The sequence below is a fragment of the Siphateles boraxobius genome, unplaced genomic scaffold (genome assembly GCF_051911475.1).
Source record: "Siphateles boraxobius isolate OS27281-9 unplaced genomic scaffold, OSU_SipBor_1 25, whole genome shotgun sequence".
Classification (NCBI taxonomy): domain Eukaryota; kingdom Metazoa; phylum Chordata; class Actinopteri; order Cypriniformes; family Leuciscidae; genus Siphateles; species Siphateles boraxobius.
This window is the reverse complement of record NW_027508866.1, coordinates 1,649,049-1,672,774: the sequence shown is the minus strand read 5'-3', so window position 1 is coordinate 1,672,774 and position 23,726 is coordinate 1,649,049. Positions and strand designations below refer to the sequence as shown.

General features: G+C 40.0%; 1 protein-coding gene and 1 long non-coding RNA gene across 2 annotated transcripts; one reads left to right on the top strand and one right to left on the bottom strand.

Annotated features, from left to right (window-relative positions):
* The first annotated feature begins 881 nt into the window (after window positions 1-881).
* Window positions 882-17,202, top strand: LOC143749630 (uncharacterized). The gene is made up of 3 exons (XM_077242048.1): window positions 882-987; window positions 1,500-1,580; window positions 15,779-17,202. The coding sequence occupies exons 2-3, from the start codon at window positions 1,523-1,525 to the stop codon at window positions 16,936-16,938; spliced, it is 1,218 nt and encodes a 405-aa protein (XP_077098163.1). The 5' UTR covers window positions 882-987; window positions 1,500-1,522; the 3' UTR covers window positions 16,939-17,202.
* Window positions 9,426-11,102, bottom strand: LOC143749631 (uncharacterized). The gene is made up of 3 exons (XR_013207059.1): window positions 10,932-11,102; window positions 9,688-9,925; window positions 9,426-9,493 (listed from the first exon to the last, which is right to left on the bottom strand). It is a non-coding gene; the product is annotated as an uncharacterized LOC143749631 (long non-coding RNA).
* Window positions 17,203-23,726: the final 6,524 nt, after the last annotated feature.

Genomic DNA, 23,726 nt, shown 5'->3' with positions numbered 1-23,726 from the left:
ACAGGTTTGGAACAACATGAGGGTGAGTAAATGATGACAAAATGTTCATTTTTTTGGGTGAAATATCCCTTTAAGAAGGCACCTAATTGTTCATGTTATTTTAAAAATTGAGAATTTTAAAAAATAAATTTGTTGTACAAGATGATATATTAAATCATTATTCATATCACTAACAACTTTTTAGTGAAGCTGTTTAGATATGATGCATTAAGATATTGAAAACTCTTGTTTTCAGTGAAATCACTGCACAACACCAAATGTTTTTTTTATGTATATTTAAAGAGGCGATTCCTCTCATTATATGCACGCTGACACGCATCACTGTCAGAAGATGAAATTGCTCAAGAAAAGTGAATGTGTTCTGTGTCTGTGGCTATTCAGCTGTGAAATACTTGTTTTACAGCTGCTATCTAGTTAAAATATAAAATAAGGTTTAAGATCATTTAGGCTCTTACAATATATGGTTAATTCACTGTAGGGACATTTTTTATTGGGAGATCTAAATCTGACAATTAGCTTATACTTGGAGTTTTTAAGGTTAATCTTCATATATCTTAAATAACTATCATTTTTAAAAAAATCTATAATACTTCTACCATCTAACTTTAACATGAAGTCAAAATGTATATAAAAATAAACATCAGTAACACGCAACAGAAGGAGTCCTTCTTTAGTTTTCTATCTTTATCCCAAATCAAACATATTTGGGGATACTGTTTGTATAATAAAAAACAAGATATCAGATTTTATCTTTCTTGTATCAATTATAATATATGAAGGTTAGATAGTGTAATACATAGAAAGTTGAATATAGATTGGTTTCCGCCAGTAGAGGCGCTCGACCAACCGAAGCAATAACACACATCCGAGTGTATGAGGAGAAGAAGAAGAAGAAGTGAGCGAGCCGAGGGAAGGGATTCAAGGAAACATAAACATGAGAAGTGGAACACAGCCGTTCATTCTGCCCTAAATCTGCTGTTTCAGACGGTGAGTATATTCATGTTATCATTTATTAGGAGAAATCTAAATCCAAAAGATTAACGGAGTCAGTTAATTTAGTGAATGACTTAGAAAATGAACCGACTGATGCTGTAGATTACTGTTGAAACGTAAAATCGTTACTGACTTATTTTTTTTTTTAATATTAGTGAATATTATAAATTGTGTTAAAACCTGGTTAACCGTTTTCAATGCATGTAAATCATATATAATGCAATATAAAAATCAGCTAGAAGGAGCAGGTGTTTGTGTTTTTAACAATGTTTATCTCACGAGTTATTGATCGGGGAAGTTCGTAACTTTGAATATGTCGCCTTTACCGAACTTATAAATTGTTGTTTGAACAACATCATTTGCTGGATAATTGAGAGTGATTGTAAATGTGATGATCATCTGCTAAATGAGCAACAACGACCACAACTCCTTCAGTCAGTGAAGCCGCTCACACAGCCGTTCATGAGAGTTTAAATGCTGGGAATATTCCCATCTTATTCCCACAGGAAAAGAAGAAACTATTGTAGAAATGGAGTTTAAGGAAGAACCCTGCAGAATAAAAGACGAAGATACAGAGGAACAAATTGGTTGGTGTTTTCCTTTATTCTCTTTAATGACTGAGGAGGAACATTAAGAAGAAAACTGACATAGAACAATCTAAAGCTAGATACTAGCTGCCCTCAACTAAAGATTTTTCTATCGACTAGTAGTTGTTCATTTAAGCCATTAGTTGACTAATTGCATGTTTATTTTCATTTAATTACTTAAAAATACCAGGGTGAAATATTGGGGGAGAGTGGGGCAAGATGAGCCACATTTTAAATGTGGTCACCAAGATAAGAGAAAATTTGGCAGAAGTTCAATGAAAGTATGTAAAGTTATTTCACAATCTTTTCTATAATTTTTAATGATCAGAATACATCTCTGACAAAGGGTTCTAAAAACATAGCTTCTTATAAAAAAAAGTTAATGTGGCTCAATTTACCCCAGGTTAGGGGAAAGTTGATCCGAGTCAGTGGGTAATTGCAATTTATGGGTTTAAATTGACCATCTAACTGAATCTGAATCAAGCCCATGTGATAATTTACCTCTTATGAAAACATAAAACCAACCAAATTAAGTTGAAATTTCAATATCTTTAATTGTTTGCATTTCTGAAACAATATGTTGAACACAAATGTTGTAATGTTCTAGGGCTGGGTATCGAGTTTGGTACTTTTTAGGTACCTACCGAATTGCCTCGATACTATCGAGTATCGAAATATGTGTTGTTTTTTGGTACCAAATTTCGATACCCAAGTGGTTAATCTCGTCAACGTCAGTCAAACGATAAGCATGCAGCATGATCAGCTGTGGCGGAAAACACTAGTTTACACGGCTACTAGGGCTGTAACGATACACCAAACCCAGAGGATAGATTGCCATCCTTGTTCTCCACCGTGTAGCCGAAATGTTGACATACTGCTGACTGAAATGTATTGGGAGGGTGCGCAATCTCTGGGTTGTTTTCCATGTTTCTTAACGTTTTTCAACTAGCTCGCGTCACATGGAAAAGTAGTCAAGACTCACATGATATGTGACATGTAAAAAGACGCTTACAAGTTAATTTAAAAAAAATAGTTGGATGGGATGAGTCACTGAGTATTTAATTATAGAATATCAAATAGGTTGTGCGATTATTGTCTATAAAAATCTCCATGTTTTCGGTGCTGATGCGGTGGTGACGCGTTGATGTAGCTAACGTAAGGGTGGCACTGCCAAAAAAAGCACCTAAAAGCTGACACAAAGAACCGGCAAAAGTAATGATTATGAATATGTCAAATATAGCAAGGAGACATTTTAATTGTTTATTAATAAAGTGTTTTCTGTCAGTGTCAGCTGCAAAGAAGTTGCGATGCTGACTCGCGATCTTCGCAGTGAACGCGCCAAATAAATGCACTTTTCATACTGATTACATAAGCAGAGAGCAGTCTGTTTTCTTTCGTTTTGAATTGTTCTGTTTAAAAGTAGACATTTCAATATAGATATATTTCTCAGGTCTATAGGCTTATACACTGGGTTTCGATTCATATGAGACAAGGTCCCAGTTCACGCGCCGGCACCTCCAAGATCAGATTCAAATCACAAGAATTGAATTGAAATCGTGAAGTATGTGTCAAGCAATAATAAAAACAGTAGCCTAACATGTTGTCACTAAACATCTGTTCCATTACCAAAAAATTTGACAATCACAAAACACTATTTTGTTTTGTTTTTGCAAGCTAAACTCAAAAGTTGGCAGCCCTGCTCTACAATACAATACAATTTTCAGTCTGGGCTAGAGCTGTAAGGCCCGGCAAGCCCCGAGCCCGATAGAATTCGCCCGAGCCCGACAAGTATATTTTGATTGACAGCTTTTTACAAGCCCGAACCCGCTTACAGCCTCACATTATTCAAATGGGGGCACACACACAGCTCTTTTGTCAAGAATGAATCATTTTATAATTTTTTTTACATCATTTATTCATGATTAGCGTAGGCTATAGGCCACTTGGAAGTTGGAACAAAGAAATAAAATAAGTCCTCTGTAACATCTTAACATCTCAGCACTCTAAATAGGCGTAGGCAGGCACCTACGGGCCTATAAAAATCTGTCTTTCTTTTTTTTTTATATAGTTTTATTTTCAATTATGATACATGAAACAAAATATATATACATAACATTACAATTGTCTTTTTCCTTTTACGAAATCAGACTACATAACACCCCCCCTCCCCCTTTCTCAAAAAACAACAACAACACGCAATTCAGACCTGACTTATTTGGCTGTATTAATCATTAATATAGAATATAAAATGTAAGGAATGTAATTGCAATTAATTTGCAATTAGAGAAGGTAAATGCTCCAAAAAAGATCCCCAAATTTTTCCAAAAGTTTTCGGTGATTTCCTAACATTGAAAAGGATTGTCTCAGGGGTGCAAAATGAAATGAGTTCATTGATCCATTGTTTTCTTGATGGAGAATGAGTCTTCCTCCAGTTCACTAATATACATTTTTTCCCCGCAGTTCCTGCCAACAGTGTGAAATACTTTTTATGATGAGAGGAACCTAATAAATCAGTATCCCCTAATATCCAAATTCTAGGATCATTACTAATTGGGATACCTATAACCTTTGAAGATATATCAATTATATATTCCCAAAAGTCATTCAAAATAGGACAATTCCAAAGCATATGGAGTAAATCACCTTCAGACCTTTTACACCTTTGACATTTTGCAGATATGTCAGTATTTAACATGTGAAGTTTCTGAGGAGTATAATATGTTCGATGTAGAATATTAATTTGGATTTGTCTATGTTTGGTATATATTAAAATAGTCTGCATTCTTTCCATAACACATTCCCACTCCACCAGATCATATGCACAGTCAAGATCTCTTTCCCACCTCTGCTTCAAGATTACGTTGTCATATGGTTTAAAATTATTTGTTAATGTGCTGTATCCTACAGAAGCAATACCTTTGGGGGAGGACACAATCTTGTTAAGCATAACATTTTAAAACGGCGACAGTGTTGGAATTTTAGGAAATGTCTGGGGGGTGATCTCTTTGACCCAATGACTGACTTGCAAATATTTGAAGAAATTATGTTTAGGGATTTTATATTTCTGGGATAGCAATTCAAAGCTCATTAAAGAGTTATTGGCATACAAGTCGTCCAGTGTCTTTATACCTTTCCTCGCCCATGCTTTTAGGGTACTATCAGCAATACCAAGAGCTATAATAGGGTTTTCACAAAGGGGCAAATGCCTAAGTGGAGCAATACTAATGCTGCATAGATTATGCGATTCCATCCATGCAGAAAATGTATGAAGTATTAACAGATTTTTAGTGAATGTAGACAAACATCTTTTTGACCCCAAAAAAGGAATTACCTTTAGTGGGATGGAACCCATCTCCCACTGTTCTATCACTGTCCAGTTAGTATCAACCTTATCCGGATGCAACCAGATCCATATAGGCCGAAACTGCAATTTTATAACATTGACTCTGCCAATTAATGATAAGGGTAATTCTTTCCATTTTAGCATATCATCTTTCACTCTTTCCAGAAGTATGGAGTAATTTTTTTTGAACATGTCATCATGTGTTAAATCAATCTGAATACCTAAATATTTAAACCCATTAGTGCCCAGTGTTAGTGGTGTAACCATATATTTTAACTCATGGTATATTAATAGGAAATGCTTCACTCTTGTCATAATTCAATTTATAGCCAGATATATCACTGTATTCCTCAAATACACGTAGTAAGGGGGGGATAGAGAATTGTGGATTGGTCAGGTATACCAACAGGTCATCCGCATAAAGGGATAATTTGTGTTCATTAGTACCAATTCTAATTCCCTTTATTATAGTATGAGACCTTATTGCAATAGCGAGAGGCTCAACAGCCAGGGCAAATGATAAGGGAGATATAGGGCAGCCTTGCCTACAACCTCTAGATAGTGGAAAGGTGCTTGACATAATACCATTGGTACATATTTGTGCTTTAGGGTAATTAAAAATAGTTTTTAAATATCCAATGAACTTAGACCCAAAGCCCATGGTTTCTATGGTTGCAAAAAGAAAAGTAGGCTCTATTCTGTCAAAAGCCTTTTCGGCATCCATAGACAGAATAAACATTGATAATTTCTGCTTTTGAGCAATATCAATTATATGTAATAACCTTCTAATATTATCAGAGCCTTGTCTATTCTTAACGAATCCTGTCTGATCTGAATGTATTATTTTTGTTATAACAGTTTCTAGTCTTAGGGCAAGCAATTTGGTCAAAACTTTATAATCAGCATTAAGAAGGCTTAACGGCCTATAAGACCCACATTTTTGCCTATCTTTCCCTGGTTTAGGAAGCAGTGTTATTGTTGCCAATTCCATGGAGTGTGAAAGTGAGCCTCTCTCAAGTGATTCTTTAATCATATTTGTAAAAGGACTTAATAATATATTTGAAAATGACTTAAAACACTCAATCGGGAAGCCGTCTGGTAGAGGTCTGCGCGGGACACAATTTTCAGACCCGCTCCCGCCCGCTCCCGCAGTGTTCAGTCCCGCTCCCGCCCGCTCCCGCAAAGATTTGTCATTTTTAGTACCGCTCCCGCCCGCATCTGTGATATAATGTCCCGCTCCCGCCCGCACTTTCTGTCTGACGAAAGGTCTTGGGGAAAAAAATGCGTGCACACAAAATTCCTTACCAATACTTGGTAACATATTTATTGGTCCCATATTACGAACAGCATAATATTCACAACAGTACTTTATCTGAAGCACTAGAGGCGCTCTGTTCCTCGTCCATGCTGACTATTTTGAACTTGAACTAGCTTTCGAATTCGAACACGGAGCAGCGGGAAAGGAATTGTCTCTAAACAAGTGTGCGTGAGATTAGGCCCCGCCCTACCCGACAACATTCACAAGTTTAGGCTGCTTAAAACGTTTTTATTGCTGCCAATCAGAATCTCCCTCACAACTACAAATTATGTACGCTACTTTAATCATTTATATATTTTACTTTATACTCATATTTCATTTGCGGGAGTGCAGCGTATCATCCCTCCCGCCCGCACCCGCAAGTGCACCTCATCATCCCGCCCGCTCCCGCAATGACCTTTTAAAAACTCCCGCGGGAGTGCAGACCTCTACCGTCTGGTCCAGGGGCCTTGTTATTTTCTAAAGCATTAATAGCTTTGAGTACCTCATTCTCAGTTATGTCTGAATTCAATCATATATTATCTTCATCATCAATCTTAGGTAACTGTATTTTATTTAAAAAAGATTTAGCATCAACATTTCCCTGACCGTGATCAGTTTTGTACAAAGTTTCATAAAAGTCCTTAAATAAAGTATTAATTTCTTTAGGGTCTTTTATATATCTTCCATCATTTAATTGTATCATGTGAATATATATCGATCTGATTCTTCTTTTTTAATTTGCCATGACAATAATCTGCTAGTCTTATCTCCAAATTCGTAGTAATGATATTTTGTTCTTGCCATAACTCAACCTTCTGAGTGCACATGTTATTATATAAATCCTGTTTTTGAGTAAGTTGTGTCAAACATTCTTCATTAGTCAATGAATGCTCTAATTCCAATGATCTTATTTCTTTTTCTAACTCTGCTAAAACAGCTCTTTTTTCTTTTTGTTTATATGCCCCGTATGAGAGAATATGTCCTCTCATAAATGCTTTAAGTGCCTCCCATATAATTGAATGTGAGGCTGAATTAGCATTAGCCTTAAGAAAAATTTGAATTTGAGTGGTCATAAACTGGATAAAGTCTGGGTCTTTCAGCATATAAGTTCTTAATCTCCAGTTTTTAGAGGGTAAAGCCTTTGTTGGTTCCCACGTATGCTTGACAGGGTTGTGGTCAGAGATGGATTTAGGAAGGAAAATACAGTCCTTCACTTGGTAAGCTATTGATTGTGATGCTAAGAAGAAATCTATTCTTGAGTAAACATTGTGTACATTCGAATAAAATGAGTAATCAGTTTGGTCTGGATAGAGATTGCGCCATACATCATACAGACCCAAGTCAGTTATTCCTTGATTCAAAATAGCTGCTGCTTTTGATTTAGGAGATTTTTTTTAGGATCTATCCTTAAGAGGATCTAGAACTAGATTAAAATCACCTCCAAATATACAGTTGCTCTTAACAGTAGCTAATCTTAATAGTAATTTACTAAAAAAGATTGGATCATCATGGTTTGGACCATAGACATTTACCAAGGTTATATTTTCCCTGTTTAACTCACATTCAACAATTACATATCTCCCAGTATTATCAGAGTGTGTATCAATCAAGTTAAATTATATTTTTTTGTGAATTAATAATGCTACACCTCGACCACTAGATGAGAATGATGAGTAATAGACCTGACCAACCCATTCTCTCCTAAGTTTTCTATGCTCCTGATCTGTAAGATGTCTCCTGAATAAAAGCTATATCAGTGTTAACCCTTTTCAAATATGAAAGCACCTTCTTTCTTTTAACTGGATTATTTAAACCCCTTACATTCCATGATACACAATTTAAAGTACTAGCCATTCGACGTGTGCTTTAAAGTAACCCTGTAGGTCTCCATTAGCATAATGTGAAATGTAGTACATCTTGCTGCGTGAAAAACACAAACAAGTCACCCGAGCTAAAACATTTTACTAAAAAAATAAAGCCAAATTAGATAGCCTTATTAAAACCCTTTGGTACTGAACTTGTAGCTGACACTGACGAGCCATATATTCACCTATATGACGTATCAACACCCCCCCCCCCCCCCCCCCCCCAAAAATAAAAGAATAAAAAAAATAAAAGTGTATATCGGTCAGTATCTTCTATTATCATTATACTTATTGAATCAATTAACAAACTTAAATTCAAAGAATTTACTACACTAGACTAGATGAGCAGTCAACACAACAGAGGTAAAATTGTGATCTAGCAACATAGAGTGATGCTATTTGTTATAGCCTTCTGTCGACGAAATAAAAGAAGAAAATTTACATTTATTCATTTAGCAGACGCTTTTATCCAAAGCGACTTACAAATGAGAACAATAGAAGCAGTTAAACTAACAGTAGGACAACAATGCGCAAGTGCTATAACCCCTCTCAGTTTAAGTTTTTTTTTTTTTTTTATAGAATAGAAGAGAAAGTGTTAGTACTACTGAATCAAGTGCTGCCGAAAAAGATACGTCTTCATCAGTTTCTTGAAAGTGGCTACTGACTCAGAAGCTCTGGTTGAGTTAGGCAGATCATTCCACCAACAGGGAGCAGTCATGGTAAAGGTCTGAGAAAGAGATTTTGTGCCTCTTTGAGATGGTACCACAAGACGACATTCGCTAGCAGAGCGCAAGTTTCTGGATGGCACGTAAGTCTGAAGTAATGAGTTTAGGTAAGAGGGAGCAGTGCCAGTGGTTGTTCTGTAGGCAAACGTCAGTGCCTTGAATTTAATGCGAGCGGCAACTGGCAACCAGTGCAATTTAGTGAGGAGAGGAGTGACGTGTGCTCTCTTAGGCTCATTAAAGACTACTCTGGCTGCAGCATTCTGGATCAATTGTAGAGGTTTGACAGAGCAAGCTGGAAGACCAGCCAGGAGAGCATTACAATAGTCCAGTCTGGATAAAACAAGTGCTTGGACAAGGAGTTGCGTAGCATGCTCTGTAAGGAAGGGCCTGATCCTCCTAATGTTGTGCAAGGCAAATCTGCAGGACCGGGCAGTTCTAGCAATGTGGTCTGTGAATTTCAACTGATCATCAATTACAACCCCAAGGTTCCTAGCTGACCTTGATAAAGTTATGGATGACGAGCCTAGCTGAATGGAGAAGTTGTGATAAAGTGTTGGGTTGGCCGGGACCAGAAGTAGCTCTGTCTTCTGAAGGTTTAGTTGAAGGTGATGGTCCTTCATCCAGCCAGAAATGTCTGTTAGGCAGGCTGAGATACGAGCAGCTACCGTTGGATCGTCAGGCTGGAATGAGAGGTAGAGTTGTGTGTCATCAGCGTAGCAATGATAGGAAAAGCCATGTTTCTGAATCACAGATCCTAGTGATGTCATGTAAATGGAGAAGAGGAGTGGTCCAAGCACTGAGCCCTGAGATACCCCAGTAGCTAGATTTTGGGTCTTAGATGCCACACCTCTCCATGACACCCTAAAGGACCTACCTGAGAGGTAAGACTCGAACCATTGGAGTGCAGTTCCCGAGATGCCCTTCATCTTTAGGATTGACAGGAGGATCTGGTGGTTAACTGTGTCAAAAGCAGCAGACAGATCCAGCAGGATGAGGACTGAGGATTTGGAAGCTGCTCTTGCCAGTCTCAGAGCTTCAATTACTGAGAGCAGGGCAGTCTCAGTTGAGTGTCCGCTCTTGAAACCAGACTGATTGTTGTCCAAGAGGTTGTTCTTTGTAAGAAAGGAGGAGATCTGGTTGAAAACAACTCGTTCAAGTGTTTTCGCGACAAATGGAAGAAGAGATACCGGTCTGTAACTTGTTAGATGTGCAGGATTTAGATTGGGTTTCTTAAGCAGTGGGGTTACTCGAGCCTGCTTAAAAGTACCAGTGTGAAGAGAGGTGTTTATGATGTGCGTGAGTGTGGGTACAACTGAGGAAGAAATGGCTTGAAGTAGATTAGTGGGGATTGGATCAAGCGGACAGGTAGTAGGGCGATTGGAAAGGAGGAGTTTAGAGACTTCCGCCTCTGAAAGTAGAGAGACGGAGGGTAGAATGTGTGCATTTGTTGGTAAAATGTGTGTCAGTTTGTGGATTGGTAAATTGGCCGCTGATGGTGGTTGTTTTTTCTATGAAGAATGTGGCAAAATCGTCAGCTGTTAGGGTTGATGAAGGAGGAGGAGGAGGAGGGTTAAGAAGAGAGGAGAAGGTTTTGAAAAGCATGCGAGAGTCAGAAGAATTGAACATTTTGTTGTGATAGTAAGCCATTTTAGCAGTAGAGATATTAGCTGAGAAGGAAGAGATGAGGGATTGATAAAGACCCAGGTCTGTCGGATCTTTCGATTTGCGCCACTTCCTCTCTGCACCCCTGAGTTTAGTATGATGCTCGTGGAGAATATCAGATAACCAGGGGGCAGAGGGAGTGGCGCGGGCTGGCCTGGAGGAAAGGGGACAGAAGTTGTCCAAGCAGGATGTTAAAGTGGAGAAAAGAGTATCAGTTGCACTGTTAGTATCTAGTGTTGAGAGCTGATCAGGTGGAGGAAGTGTGGATGAGACCAAAGAGGATAGGTGAGAGGGTGAAAGTGAGCGTAGGAAAGGTGGCCTGTGGAGGAGTGTGTGTTGTGTTCTGAGGCAGGTTGAGGTTGAGAGTGAGGAGGAAGTGATCTGAGGTGTGCAGTGGAGTGACCAGTGTATTGTCCGTAGAGCAGTAGCGTGTGTAGATAAGGTCCAATTGGTTACCTGATTTGTGAGTAGCCACAGTAGATACTCGTTTGAGGTCAAATGATGCAAGCAGGGTGTGGAAATCGGCAGCCTGAGGTTTTTCCAGGTGGATGTTGAAGTCTCCAAGAATTACAAGAGGAGTACCATCTTCAGGGAAGGATGAGAGTTGCACGTCAAGCTCCTCCAAGAAACTGCAAAGTTGACCTGGGAGGCGATATACAACTACAAAATGGATTCTTATAGGACTAGTGAAGGTAATTGAATGTGATTCAAATGAGCTGTTGTCAAATAGAGGTGGTAAAGGATCAAATTTCCAGTCATTTGATATGAGCAGACCAGTACCACCACCCCTTCCGGTCAGATGGGGGGTGTGTGAGAAAGTGTAGTTAGTGGAGAGGGCAGCAGGTGTGACAGTGTCCTCTGGTCTGATCCAGGTCTCAGTCAGGGCCAATAGACTGAGACCTGAATGACTTGAAAAAGATATAATGAAATCAGCTTTGTTAACAGCGGATTGGCAGTTCCAGAGACCAATAGGAAAAGAGAAAAAAGTATTAGAAGACACCGGAAGGGTACAGAGATTGTTAGGATTGTACCGCCTCCGACGTGTGACATTTGATTTACGTATGTTAGTAATAGTAGGGATTTGAAAACACATAGTGTAAAGGAGCTCACAAACAGAAAGATCCGACGAAAATTTGTAGAAGTGAAAGGAAACAACAATAGATAAAAAAGAAGAATTTAATACTCAAGTGCCTTGTCGGTGTCCTTGCTCGGTGGAGTCGCACAGGTAGAATCGCTGGTCTTTACACTCTTTGGTCTTCACACGATGAGGGCTTCACACGAGGGCAGCCGCGGTGCACTAACCAGTTATATACACGCCTAATACCCCGTTAATGAATACAGCAGGCCACGCCCAACTATTTAGCCAGCGAAACTCAGTCACGACACTAAACAAACACACACGCGATTTTACCAGGGTAAACACAGTAACGAAGAGCCGCGCTAAAATCAAATGAGAAAGTAAACACTCACAGACTGATGTGTTCACTCCTGTTGTTCTAATGCTTCTTCTAACAACTATTAGCAAAATTAAAGTCTATACTTTTAACTCACATGGGATCTTTATATGAAGGCCATTAGAGAACAGTATCTCAATTCTCATTCAGGAGTAGAAGCTTCTGTGTTCTTGCTTTGTGAATCAATAAAGTTCTTAACCTCAGATGGCGTGGAGAAGATCTTAGCTTTACCCTTGTGCAGGAACCGAAGCTTGGAAGGGTATACGAAGGAGTACTCGATTTCTCACTTCTCTCCATAATTCGGCCTCAATTCGACGGCAAACAGCAGCTGAAATTTAATAAAAGAATAACGCCAACATTAGCCTATATAGCCTACTCTGTCTACATTATGCATTTAAGACTCAAAAATATTTAGTTATAATTTGAAAAACCTTTACTCACGAAGATTAGACTACATGTTTTTGTGGAGGAAAATTATTGAATCCACTGTAGATGGCTTCAGTGCGGTCCTGCGCTCACTGAAGGTGTGTCCAGCTGCACTGAACACCCTTTCACTGCATAGAATGTCGCATCTTTTGCATTTCACATTACCCACTGGCTCATTATTCTCATTATGCATATTGTCAAAAGTTTTCCATGCCTCAAGACTTTGCTCTCTTTGCCGGTTCAACCAAAACGTATTTCGCCAGAGGCCATTACCATTTCTCCTCCGCATTCATTTTCTTGCTAATCAAAACGCATCATCTGACCGTTCATTTGCCGCGCAACCTAGAGCGCAAGCCCGAGCCCGTGTGAAATGATAGAAATTAAGACAGAGCAAAGATCTTCAGCTCTAGTCTGGGCAACTAAATAATGTCTATCATTAGCCATTTGCTAATAAATTCTTATATTTTACTCGCCAGTGTGTGTGCTAGAGGCTAAGTATAAGTTAGCATGGATATATTTTCATTCACTGAACACTGACTGAGCGCTCTCCGTCAAGCGATCTGTACTATTTCAGTTCAGCTCAATGGATGCGCAATGTACCTATATTTGGCGTACCATAAATTCCTGTTCCTTCCTGCGCTGTGTTCCCTTTCGGCCACATTCTATGTCACGCCGAAACGTACCGATGAATTGGTATCTTGCCTGAGAGCCCGATCACCATCATCACCAATGACGCACTGGAGCCCCTGAGCTCCTGGACACGCCCCTACTTGATGGCGCACTGGAGCCCCTGAGGCTGCCCCCTCCCCTAACAATATAAATAGAGCACATTCACATCAGTTTGCCGCTACTGTCAGTACAATTAGTTAACAGCCTACAGTTTGCTAGCTGGCTTCAGGTGCTGGTCATATAATTAGAATATCATCAAGTTGATTTTTTTCAGTAATTCCATTCAAAAAGTTAAATTTGGATATTATATTCATTCATTACACACATGCTGATATATTTCAAATGTTTATTTAATTTATTTGTGATGATTAAAACTGACAACTAATGAAAATCCCAATTTCAGTATCTCTGAAAATAAGATTATTACTTAAGACCAATACAAATAAGGATTTTTAGAAATGTTGGCCAACTGAAAAGTATGAACAAGGAAATTATGAGCATGTACAGCACTCAATAATTAGTTGGGGCTCCTTTTGCCTGAATTACTGCAGCAATGCAGCGTGGCTTGGAGTCGATCAGTCTGTGGCACTGCTCAGGTGTTATGAGAGCCCAGGTTGCTCTGATAGTGGCCTTCAGCTCTTCTGCATTGTTGGGGCTGGCGTATCGCATCTTCCTCTTCATAATACCCAATAGATTTTCTATATGGTTAAGGTCAGGCGAGTTTGCTGGCCAATTAAGAACAGGGATACCATGGTCCTTAAACCAGTTACTGGTAGCTTTGGCACTGTTTACAGATGCCAAATCCTGTTGGAAAATGAAATCTGTATCTCCATAAAGTTGGTCAGCAGCAGGAAGCATGAAGTGCTCTAAAACTTCCTGGTAGATGGCTGCGTTGACCTCAGAAAACACAGTGGACAAACACCAGCAGTGACTGTGGAAACTTTACACCAGACTTCAAGCAACATGGATTTGTGCCTCTCCTCTCTACCTCTAGACTCTGGGACCTTGATTTCCAAAGGAAATGCAAAAGTTACTTTCATCAGAGAACATAACTTTGGACCAATCAGCAGCAATCCAGTCCTTTTTGTCTTTAGCCCAGGCGGGACGCTTCTGACACTGTGGCTTGCTCAAGAGTGGCTTGACACAAGGAATGCGACAGCTGAAACCCATGTCTTGCATACGTCTGTGCGTGGTGGTTCTTGAAGCACTGACTCCAGCTGCAGTCCACTCTTTGGGAATCAAGAACATTTGTTCTTTTTGTTACGTTTTGTTTTACAATCCTCTCCAGGGTGCGGTTATACCTTTTTCTACCACATCTTTTCCTTCCCTTTGCCTCTCTATTAATGTGCTTGGACACAGAGCTCTGTGAACAGCCAGCCTCTTTAGCAATGACCTTTTGTGTCTTGCCATCCTTGTGCAAGATGTCAATGGTTGACTTTTGGACAGCTTTCAAGTCAGCAGTCTTCCCTATGATTGTGTGGCCTACAGAACTAGACTGAAAGACCATTTAAAGGCCTTTGCAGGTGTTTTGAGTTAATTAGCTGATTAGAGTGTGGCACCATGTGTCTTCAATATTGAACATTTTCACAATATTCAAATTTTCTGAGATACTGATTTTGGGGTTTTCATTAGTTGTCATCTATAATTATCAAAATTAAAAGGAATGAACACTTGAAATATATCAGTCTGTGTGTAATGAATTAATATAATGTCTAAAATTTCTCTTTTTGAATGGAATTACTGAAATGAATTTTTTTGATGATATTCTAATTATATGACCAGCACCTGTATGCCTTCATCACAGAAATACGTAGCTTACTACCTGGATGCGATCATGTACAAAACAGATCGTGTCCTCATTTAAATTTCCGAAAAACGATCACACCAAGAAGAAGTGGATTAATTTTGTGGAGAGCCACCTTGATGGAGAGCTGAGGATCACTGCCAAAACCCTTTGACTTTAACTAGCCAGTGGACATTGGCGTGCCAGATATGCATCTTGCGCTCCGTCCCGCTGCGCGGGTATAAATACGAAAGCAGATGCAATGCACATTCAGCTTTTTGCTTCGGAGCCAATCGGTTTTTCTGTTGAAACTTACACATAAAGTCCGAAATTCTCGTCTGAAATTTTCGCTTGTTAAAAAATAAATACAACTTCACGTTGTGTCAATCACGTCTGCACACTGCCTCCGAAACTTTCGTCCGTCATAAAAAAAAAAATTGGATAGAGTTCAATAAATTTTTTTCGTTTTCCACATCAGTAGCAAGCATTTTTGAGAGGTGTTTTGACAAGTCAGAGCCACGGAAAGACGAATACGAAAAAATGCATACGAATATTTCGATCTCAGTGTGCAAGGGCCTTTAATCTCTGCAGCCGAAAACAGAAAACATTACCAATAAATTATTAAAATGTTAAGACAGTCTCATTCTGTTTTTTTCATGACACATTCATTATCATAACGTTTGCCAGTGCGCTGTTGGAAGCTTTTTTTTAAATTTGTGCATTGATTAGGCTATACGTATTTTATATAGGCAATTAAAGGTGCCTTATTATGATTTGTGGCTTATTAATATAAACGTGTGATTAGTCGACTTGTGGCTTAAATGAACTACAAGTCAACTAGAAAAATCTTTAGTCAAGGGCAGGCCTACTCAAGTAGTAAACTATATTTGTGCTAAATATGTGCTAAGAATGAACTTTATTTCTTTTTCTCATTTGTCCTTTTTTAATTGAATTTAATATGTTGATTCTAGACCTGATGGAAGTGAATGAAGACAAACAGCACCATTTCACAAATGAAGATGGAAAACTGACATACAAAAATGAAAATAAACAACATCCGTTTGAAAAACCTCATTTCAAAAATGAAGATGGAAATGCAGTCATTTCAAAGACTGAAGAGAATTTCACACAGAAAAAAGCTGGAAAATCTGGAGTCAAAGGATTTTTCACCTGCTCAGAGTGTGGATTGTTTTACGTGCATGAATCAGACCTTAAGAAACACATGAGAATTCACACTGGAGAAAATCTGGTCACATGCATTCACTGTGGAAAGAGTTTCACATATAAATCAGAGCTTAAGAGACACATGAGAATTCACACCGGAGAGAATCCCGTCACCTGTTCTGAGTGTGGAAAGAGTTTCATACATAAAGGACACCTAAATGTGCACATGAGAGTTCACACTGGAGAGAGGCCTTATACATGCTCTCAGTGTGGAAAGAGTTTCAGTCGCAAAGAGGACTTGAATGTGCACATGAGAATGCACACTGGAGAAAAACCGTTCACATGCACTCAGTGTGGAAAGAGTTACACATCCAAAAACGTTCTCACCACTCATCTGCGCCGTCACTCTGATGTGAGATCATTCAGCTGTGATCAGTGTGATAAAACCTTTGTTTTGGCATCAGGCTTAAAAACACACCTTAAAACTCATACTGGTGTAAAGCCTCACTTTTGTTCTTTATGTGGAAAGTGTTTTACACGACTGCACAATTTAAAAGAGCATGAGCGTATTCATACTGGTGTGAGACTTCATGTTTGCTCTGACTGTGGGAAGAACTACACTTCATTCGGTTCCTTAAAAGTACACCAGAGAGTTCATACTGGAGAGAAACCGTACAAGTGCGCACACTGTGGAAAGAGTTTCGCTCGGTCAGAATCCTTGAAAATTCATGAGAGGGTTCATACTGGAGAGAAGCCACACCAGTGCTCTACATGTGGAAGGAGTTTCACTCGGTCAGAGTCCTTGAAAATTCATGAGAGAATTGTTCATACTGGAGAGAAACCGTACCAGTGCTCTTCATGTGGGAGGAGGTTCACCCGGTTATTTAGTCTACAGACTCATAAGAAAAAACGTTGCCCAAAGGTGTCTGAGCAAATGTTCATGTTCAGATCCATCACTCGCAAATAATACATTTACAAGTAAATAATTTAACATTCCAATTAATCATTAATGTTGGATAATTTGCCAAAATTAGTAGTGAAGTTTTATTGTTTGACAAGGGGAACTGTTGGGGAAGGTTAAAGAATAGTTTAGAAATAGATGCCATATATTTGTGTAGCCATAAAACGATGCTTGAAGGGAAGTGTTTTTCTTTTTTAGGAGTTCAATTATTTTCATTAATTGTGCATATGAGGCTTTTGTGTAAAAGAGGCAACAATGGTCTATTAATTCATAATCCATATTTTAAACAACTTGTTTAAGCTGTTTAGACGTGATGAATTAAGATATTGAAGATATTTTTGCTTTGAAATCACTAACGAGTGGTTATTTCAGTCAAAGTTGCTCTTCTATCAGCTTGAATCAGTCGGCCCAATCTCCTTCGACCTCTAGCATCAACAAGTCAATTTCGCCCACAAGACTGCCACATACTGGATGTTTATTCCCTTTTCACACTATTCTTTGTAAACCCTTTAAATGGTTGTGCATGAAAATCCCAGTAACTGAGCAGATTGTGAAATACTCAGACCGGCCCATCTGGCACCAGACAACCATGCCACGGTCAAAATTGCATAAATCACCTTTCTTTCCCATTCTGACATTCAGTTTGGAGTTCAGGAGATTGTCTTGACCAGGACAACACCCCTAAATGCATTGAAGCAACTGCCATGTGATTGGTTGATTAGATAATTGCATTAATGAGAAATTGAACAGGTGTTCCTAATAATCCTTTAGGTGAGTGTATATGTGTATATATATATATATATATATATATATATATATATATATATATATATATATATATATTACTGGTGGGCCGTTATCGGCGTTAACGTGCTTCGTTAACGTGAGACTCTTATCGGGCGATAAAAAATATATCGCCGTTAATCTATTCTCAAATTTTGGTTGGGATCATAAAATAGCTTTTTCGAATATCGTTATATTTTCGTGCAATTCCATGTGTAGCCTAGTATATTTTACATAATTGACGCCACGCCTACTGTCACAGATCGCGCAGCAGGGTATTTCCCTGTCAGGGACACAAGGTGTATATGTTACGTTGGGCGACGTTCCTCTCGTTACTTTATTTTAATACAATTACATGTTGTTAAATGAGTTTATTACAAGCGCGCTGTATCTTTGTATGGGCTCAATTTACAAATGAATCACTCTTTTGAGTCGATTCTGTTCAAAGACTTCATCAAACAAGTTGGCAGATCTGTCTAAATCGGTTCGCGAATCAGTTCTGTTCAGTTCCTCACGCACTGAATTGTCTGAAGAGCGTTCAATCACACTCGACTCGGATTCGTAAAAGGAAGATTTAAGAACATAAAGAGCATTGGATGAAGTGGCCCTGGATCTAGTTTAGTCTAGTGAAAGCAAATCTGCAAATGCATCATATTTTTGCCAGCGATGAAGATATTTATTAGTTAAACATCTTCTTATGATGTCTGTGAATGAATGATTCCACAGGACGATACATTCGTTTTCATTTCATTCAGGTAATACATTTTACAACCAAACAGATTATTACACCACGATAGCACTACTAAAAAGTATGACATTATCCTTTTTTTGGACATATACATTAATTTATAGGCTACAAAAAAACACTACAGAGCGTCAGGGCACTGGCAAAGGTGTACAGTTTATGAAATGAACACCCGCCATCCCGAGGCAATGTGGGTGTATTGCGCAGGGGCATAGTCACACGAATAGTTTACATTGATTGAAAACTAATTTGTTTAAAAAGGAGGTGGCTATTCCCGGTAAAGGCATTCACATAAAATCATTATGACATATGACATTATTTTTTGATCTAACGAGCATCTGGTTTGGCGATGCAAAAACGCACTGTAGCCTATACCTCGTGCTTATTGTTTTTTTCTTCTTCTAATTAGCCTACTATGTAAAAAAAACAAAAACCGATGAAAACATGTTACTTGTTCAATTAATAAACAGTTTATTTGATGACAAATCGCTAAAGATGAAATTGGCCTCCCTTTCTGTCATTGTGAGTGTGCGTTATTTTCTTTTTTCTTTTTTTTTAACCATATTCGACTTTTGCTCCTCTATTGTCGAATGGCATTTTTGGCGGAAATTCACATCCCTACGCGTGGCGAACTATTCTCAAAGACTTACTTTTAGTCAGTATTTGGGTAGCACACATATTCTGAATGCCTTCGGCAGAATTCAAATGAGCCATTTTAATCTAGATTAATTCCAAGATTACAGTGAGATTAATCTAGATAAAAAAATTAATCTATGCCCACCTCTAATGTATGTATATATATATATATATATATATATATATATATATATACACACACACATACACAGTCAGTATTAAGAATGAAACTTGAATCTCTGTTAAGCAAGAAGAAAGCTATACATCTGTTCAGAGATGCTGCCGAGTTATTTGGGCCCAAGCAGCTAGTTTAAAAGACAGTGGAAATGTGCGCTGTGGTGAGATGAGTCCATGTTTCAACTCAGCAAACGGCATTGGTGACTTGCATTTCTGTGAAGATACCATTATATATATTTATATATATATTTATATTTATTTGGATTTTATAGAGACATAAACTGCCATCAAGATGACATCTTCCTGGGAAGCAAGACAATGCCAGGCCTCATTCTGCATGTGCTTCAAGAGTGGTTTCGTAGACACGCTCTACCGTGGAGTGGATGTGCCTGACTACCTGCCTGCCAGATATGTCTCCTATTGATAATGTGTGTGGTCCTTTCAGGAAAAGGAGAATCAGACAAAGACGACCACGGACTGTTGAGCAGATGTCTTGTATCAAGCGAGATCGGGTAAAAATTCCACTTGCAAAACAGCAACAATTAGTATCCTCAATTCCCAAGTGATTAAAAACTGTAATTAAAAGGAAAGGTGATGTGACATGCCTCTGTCCTATCTTTTTTGGAGTGTGTTGTAGATTATTGCATTTTATAAAATGTTTCAACCTAACTGGAAATTGGGTTTTTATAATGAGCGAGTACATTACCTTTTTTGCAACAATTCCATTGCCTTTTGAAAATGGGGGTGGGGTTATTCATTGTAGATTATATGAATACAGATCATAACCTAGACATGCTGTGTGTGACAGAAACCTGGCTAAAACCAGACGATTACATTAATTTAAATGTGTCCACCCCCAAGATAAATGTTAAAAACACAAGCCTCGTCTGAAAGGCAAAGGGGGAGGTTTTGCTGTAATTTATTGTAGCATCTTCAGAATTACTAGGTCTAGTTTCAAATATAAATCTTTTGAATTGGTGGTGCTTTATGTAACGCTATCTAGTGTAAGTGATAAATCCTGCTTGACATTTGTCATGGCTACTATATACAGGCTACCAGGGCACCATACAGACTTTAATCAAAGAATTTGCTGATGTTCTATTTGCTGATGTTCTGGGACCAGCGTTGTAGGCTCTGCGCTGGACGGGACCAGCGGTGAAGCCACTGGGCTGGACGGGACCAGCGGTGAAGGCTCTGGGCTGGATGGTCTCGGCGGGACGAAACTCTGGCTGGACGGTCTCGGCGGGACGAGACTCAGGCCCCACGGGGAAAAGGGAGCCACTCAACCACAGCACATGATCCAGGTACTGGACAAAAATTGCCTGGGATTGCCGCTGCTGGAGCTTGCTGGTGCAGACTATCATCCAAACCGCTCCCCAAAACACAGATTTCAGGACTTTGTCTATCCAGCTTACCCCATTGGAAATTTTCAGGAATCTGGCGACATAATCCTTGATTGGGAGACCGTCCTGAAAACAATGAACCAAACGATCGGCTGGGGTTGATAGGAAAACAATGAACAGGTGTGTAATTGAGGGATTTGCATTTAGGTGGTGAGGGCCCGTTGGGTGGTCAAGGCGGAGACGACAGAGGGAGGAACCATGGAGGAGGCGGGGCTGATGACTCCAGGGCACCGACTGACGGGGGGGAGCAGGTGGTAGAGGAGACCAGGGTGGAGCCGGAGAGCCGACGAGTCCAGGCGAAGTCGAAGATCCAGCGGGACATGGCGGATCCATTGGCTCAGGTGACTGAGGTGCAGGCGGGGACACAGAGGGGCACAGTGAAGCCAGAGGTAAGGGAAGGTGGACGAGTGACCAAGGTGGATCCGGGGGGACGAGGGAGCCTGACGGAACTGGTGCACTGATGCGCCACGGTGGAGCTGAAGGAGGTAGGAGCCAAGGAGACATGAATGGGCTGAGACACAGTTCTGGTCACGGAGGTTGGAGGTGGAGACCGGCGATCCACCAACCAAACTGGAGCTGCAGGCTGGCAGACTCACGCCGACTCCACCTTGCGGAAAGAGATAAGATGAGGAGTTGAGGGGCTGACAGGCAGAGGCGGAAGATCAGAGAGGTGGCAGATGAGAGAAAGTGAGAGAGGGAGGCTGGGTGGGAACTTAGTCTCTGGCTGGCCAGACGAGACGTGAACAGACTCTGGCTGGGCAGACGTGACGTGAACAGTCACTGGCTGGGCAGACGTGACGTGCATAGTCTCTGGCTGGGCAGAAGAAACGTGAACAGTCTCTGGCTTGGCAGACGAGACGTGAACAGTCTCTGGCTAGGTAGACGAGATGCGAACAGTCTCTGGCTGGGCAGACGAGACGTGAACAGTCTCTGGCTGGGCAGACGAGACGTGAACATTCTCTGGCTGGGCAGACGAGACGCGAACAGTCTCTGGCTTGGCAGACGAGACGTGAACAGTCTCTGGCTGGACAGACGAGATGTGACCAGTCTCTGGCTCGGCGAGTATGACGTGGAGCGGTGAAGGGTCTGGGCTGGACGGGACCAGCGGTGAAGGGTCTGGGCTGGACGGGACCAGCGGTGAAGGCTCTGGGCTGGATGGTCTCGGCGGGACGAAACTCTGGCTGGACGGTCTCGGCGGGACGAGACTCAGGCCCCACGGTGAAAAGGGAGCCACTCAACCACAGCACATGATCCAGGTACTGGACAAAAATTGCTTGGGATTGCCGCTGCTGGAGCTTGCTGGTGCAGACTATCATCCAAACCGCCCCAAAACACAGATTTCAGGACTTTGTCTGTCCAGCTTACCCCATTGGAAATTTTCAGGAATCTGGCGACATAATCCTTGATTGAGAGACCGTCCTGAAAACAATGAACCAAACGATCGGCTGGGGTTGATAGGAAGACGATGAACAGGTGTGTAATTGAGGGAGTGAGTTCAAATGTGGAGACAAGGAGGATTCTGGGATGTGTAGTGCAGACGAAGACAGAGTAGTGCAAACAATGACTGTGACACTTAGAAGAAAGCAAACACATCCCTAGTTGAAAACCCTAGTTTTTATTTGATACATTGGCTAAACTAACGAGAAATAAAGCTTCAACCCCAGGTATTTCCAAACAGCACAGCAGTAATGACTCTATGAACTTCTTTGGTTGAAAGATTGATAATATTAGAGAGAAAATTATAACCATGCTACCGTCTACTACAGCATCACTTAAGACAGTGCATTGTAGTCTCCCTGAGTAGTGTTGTTTTTTGTGGCCTGTTTTAATTTTAGTTTTAGTCTAGTCTTTGTGTCAAGCTGTCATTTTAGTTTTTATTAGTTTTAATCACGTTCATACTCTTTTTAGTCTAGTCAAGTTTCAGTTGACTAAAAGTCTGAGCATTTTAGTCTTATTTTAGTCAGAATTATCCATGACTATTTTCGTTGAGTTTTAGTCGACAAAAACTGATGACATTTAGTCTAGTTTTAGTCAATGAAAATTGTATTTCTACATAAACTACATAAACTGTAACCTCCTGAATGTGTTATTTTAAGAATGGTTGTCACAAACAACAAAAAAACAAAACTGTCCAGTACACATTATTCTTTGGCTATATATTTGACATCAGATTTTCTTTTCTCTGGTGCCCGGCACATATAAGAGTATCTCTGTTTGATTGCCATAATACCCACATTTGGCAAACTGTTAAAAGTCTACCCCTTCAGCTTACAGCTGGAAACACTGTGTGTTGGCTTGAACTCACCTGAATATATTTTTTCATGAATAAAAAAATAAAATAAAGTCTTCACAACCAAGTCAGAATCAACAATTTAGGGCCAGCAGAGTTTTTTGCATGGATATGGGAAAGGTTGCTTATCAAAATGATGTGTGTGTGCGTGTGTGTGTTTGTTTGTGTACAGTACATGCATGCTTTTTGCATGTCTGTTCAGGCCTGCCATTAACTACTACTTAGGCTTGTATACTTTGAGGAAAGCGCTTCTTTACAAAATGGTCCTAGCCCTGTTCCTGCGGCCACAAAAGAGGTAACCAGTTACACTGAAGATTTTGCGGGGGTTGACTCTGGAGCCTCTGTACCCTCATTTGCGACTTGCTCATCATCGGTCAACTGCTCTTCTCATACTTGCACTCTTTGTGGCACAAGATGAGCAATGTAGTCCTCTGCCTTTCTGACAAGATTCTGTACTTCGTTGTCATCATTTTCCAGAAGGGTTCACAAAGCATGCTGCTGCAGGAAGTGGTGAAAAGTTGGCAGCCGTTATGTCAAGCAACACACTAAAGCGCATATCCATGCTGTACTGCATCTTCTGAGCCAGAGTAGCTGCATCTTTGTAGGTTCGCCCATGTGCAAGCGAGAACTCCGACAGGTGGTTTTTGAGATCAGGAGTGCTGGCACAACAAGGGAAAGTGATTGAGTGTCACTTTCAAGTGACTTAGTGTGCTCCGCAAATGGCAGAAGAAGGTCTCTCAGCATCCCGATCTTCTGCCAC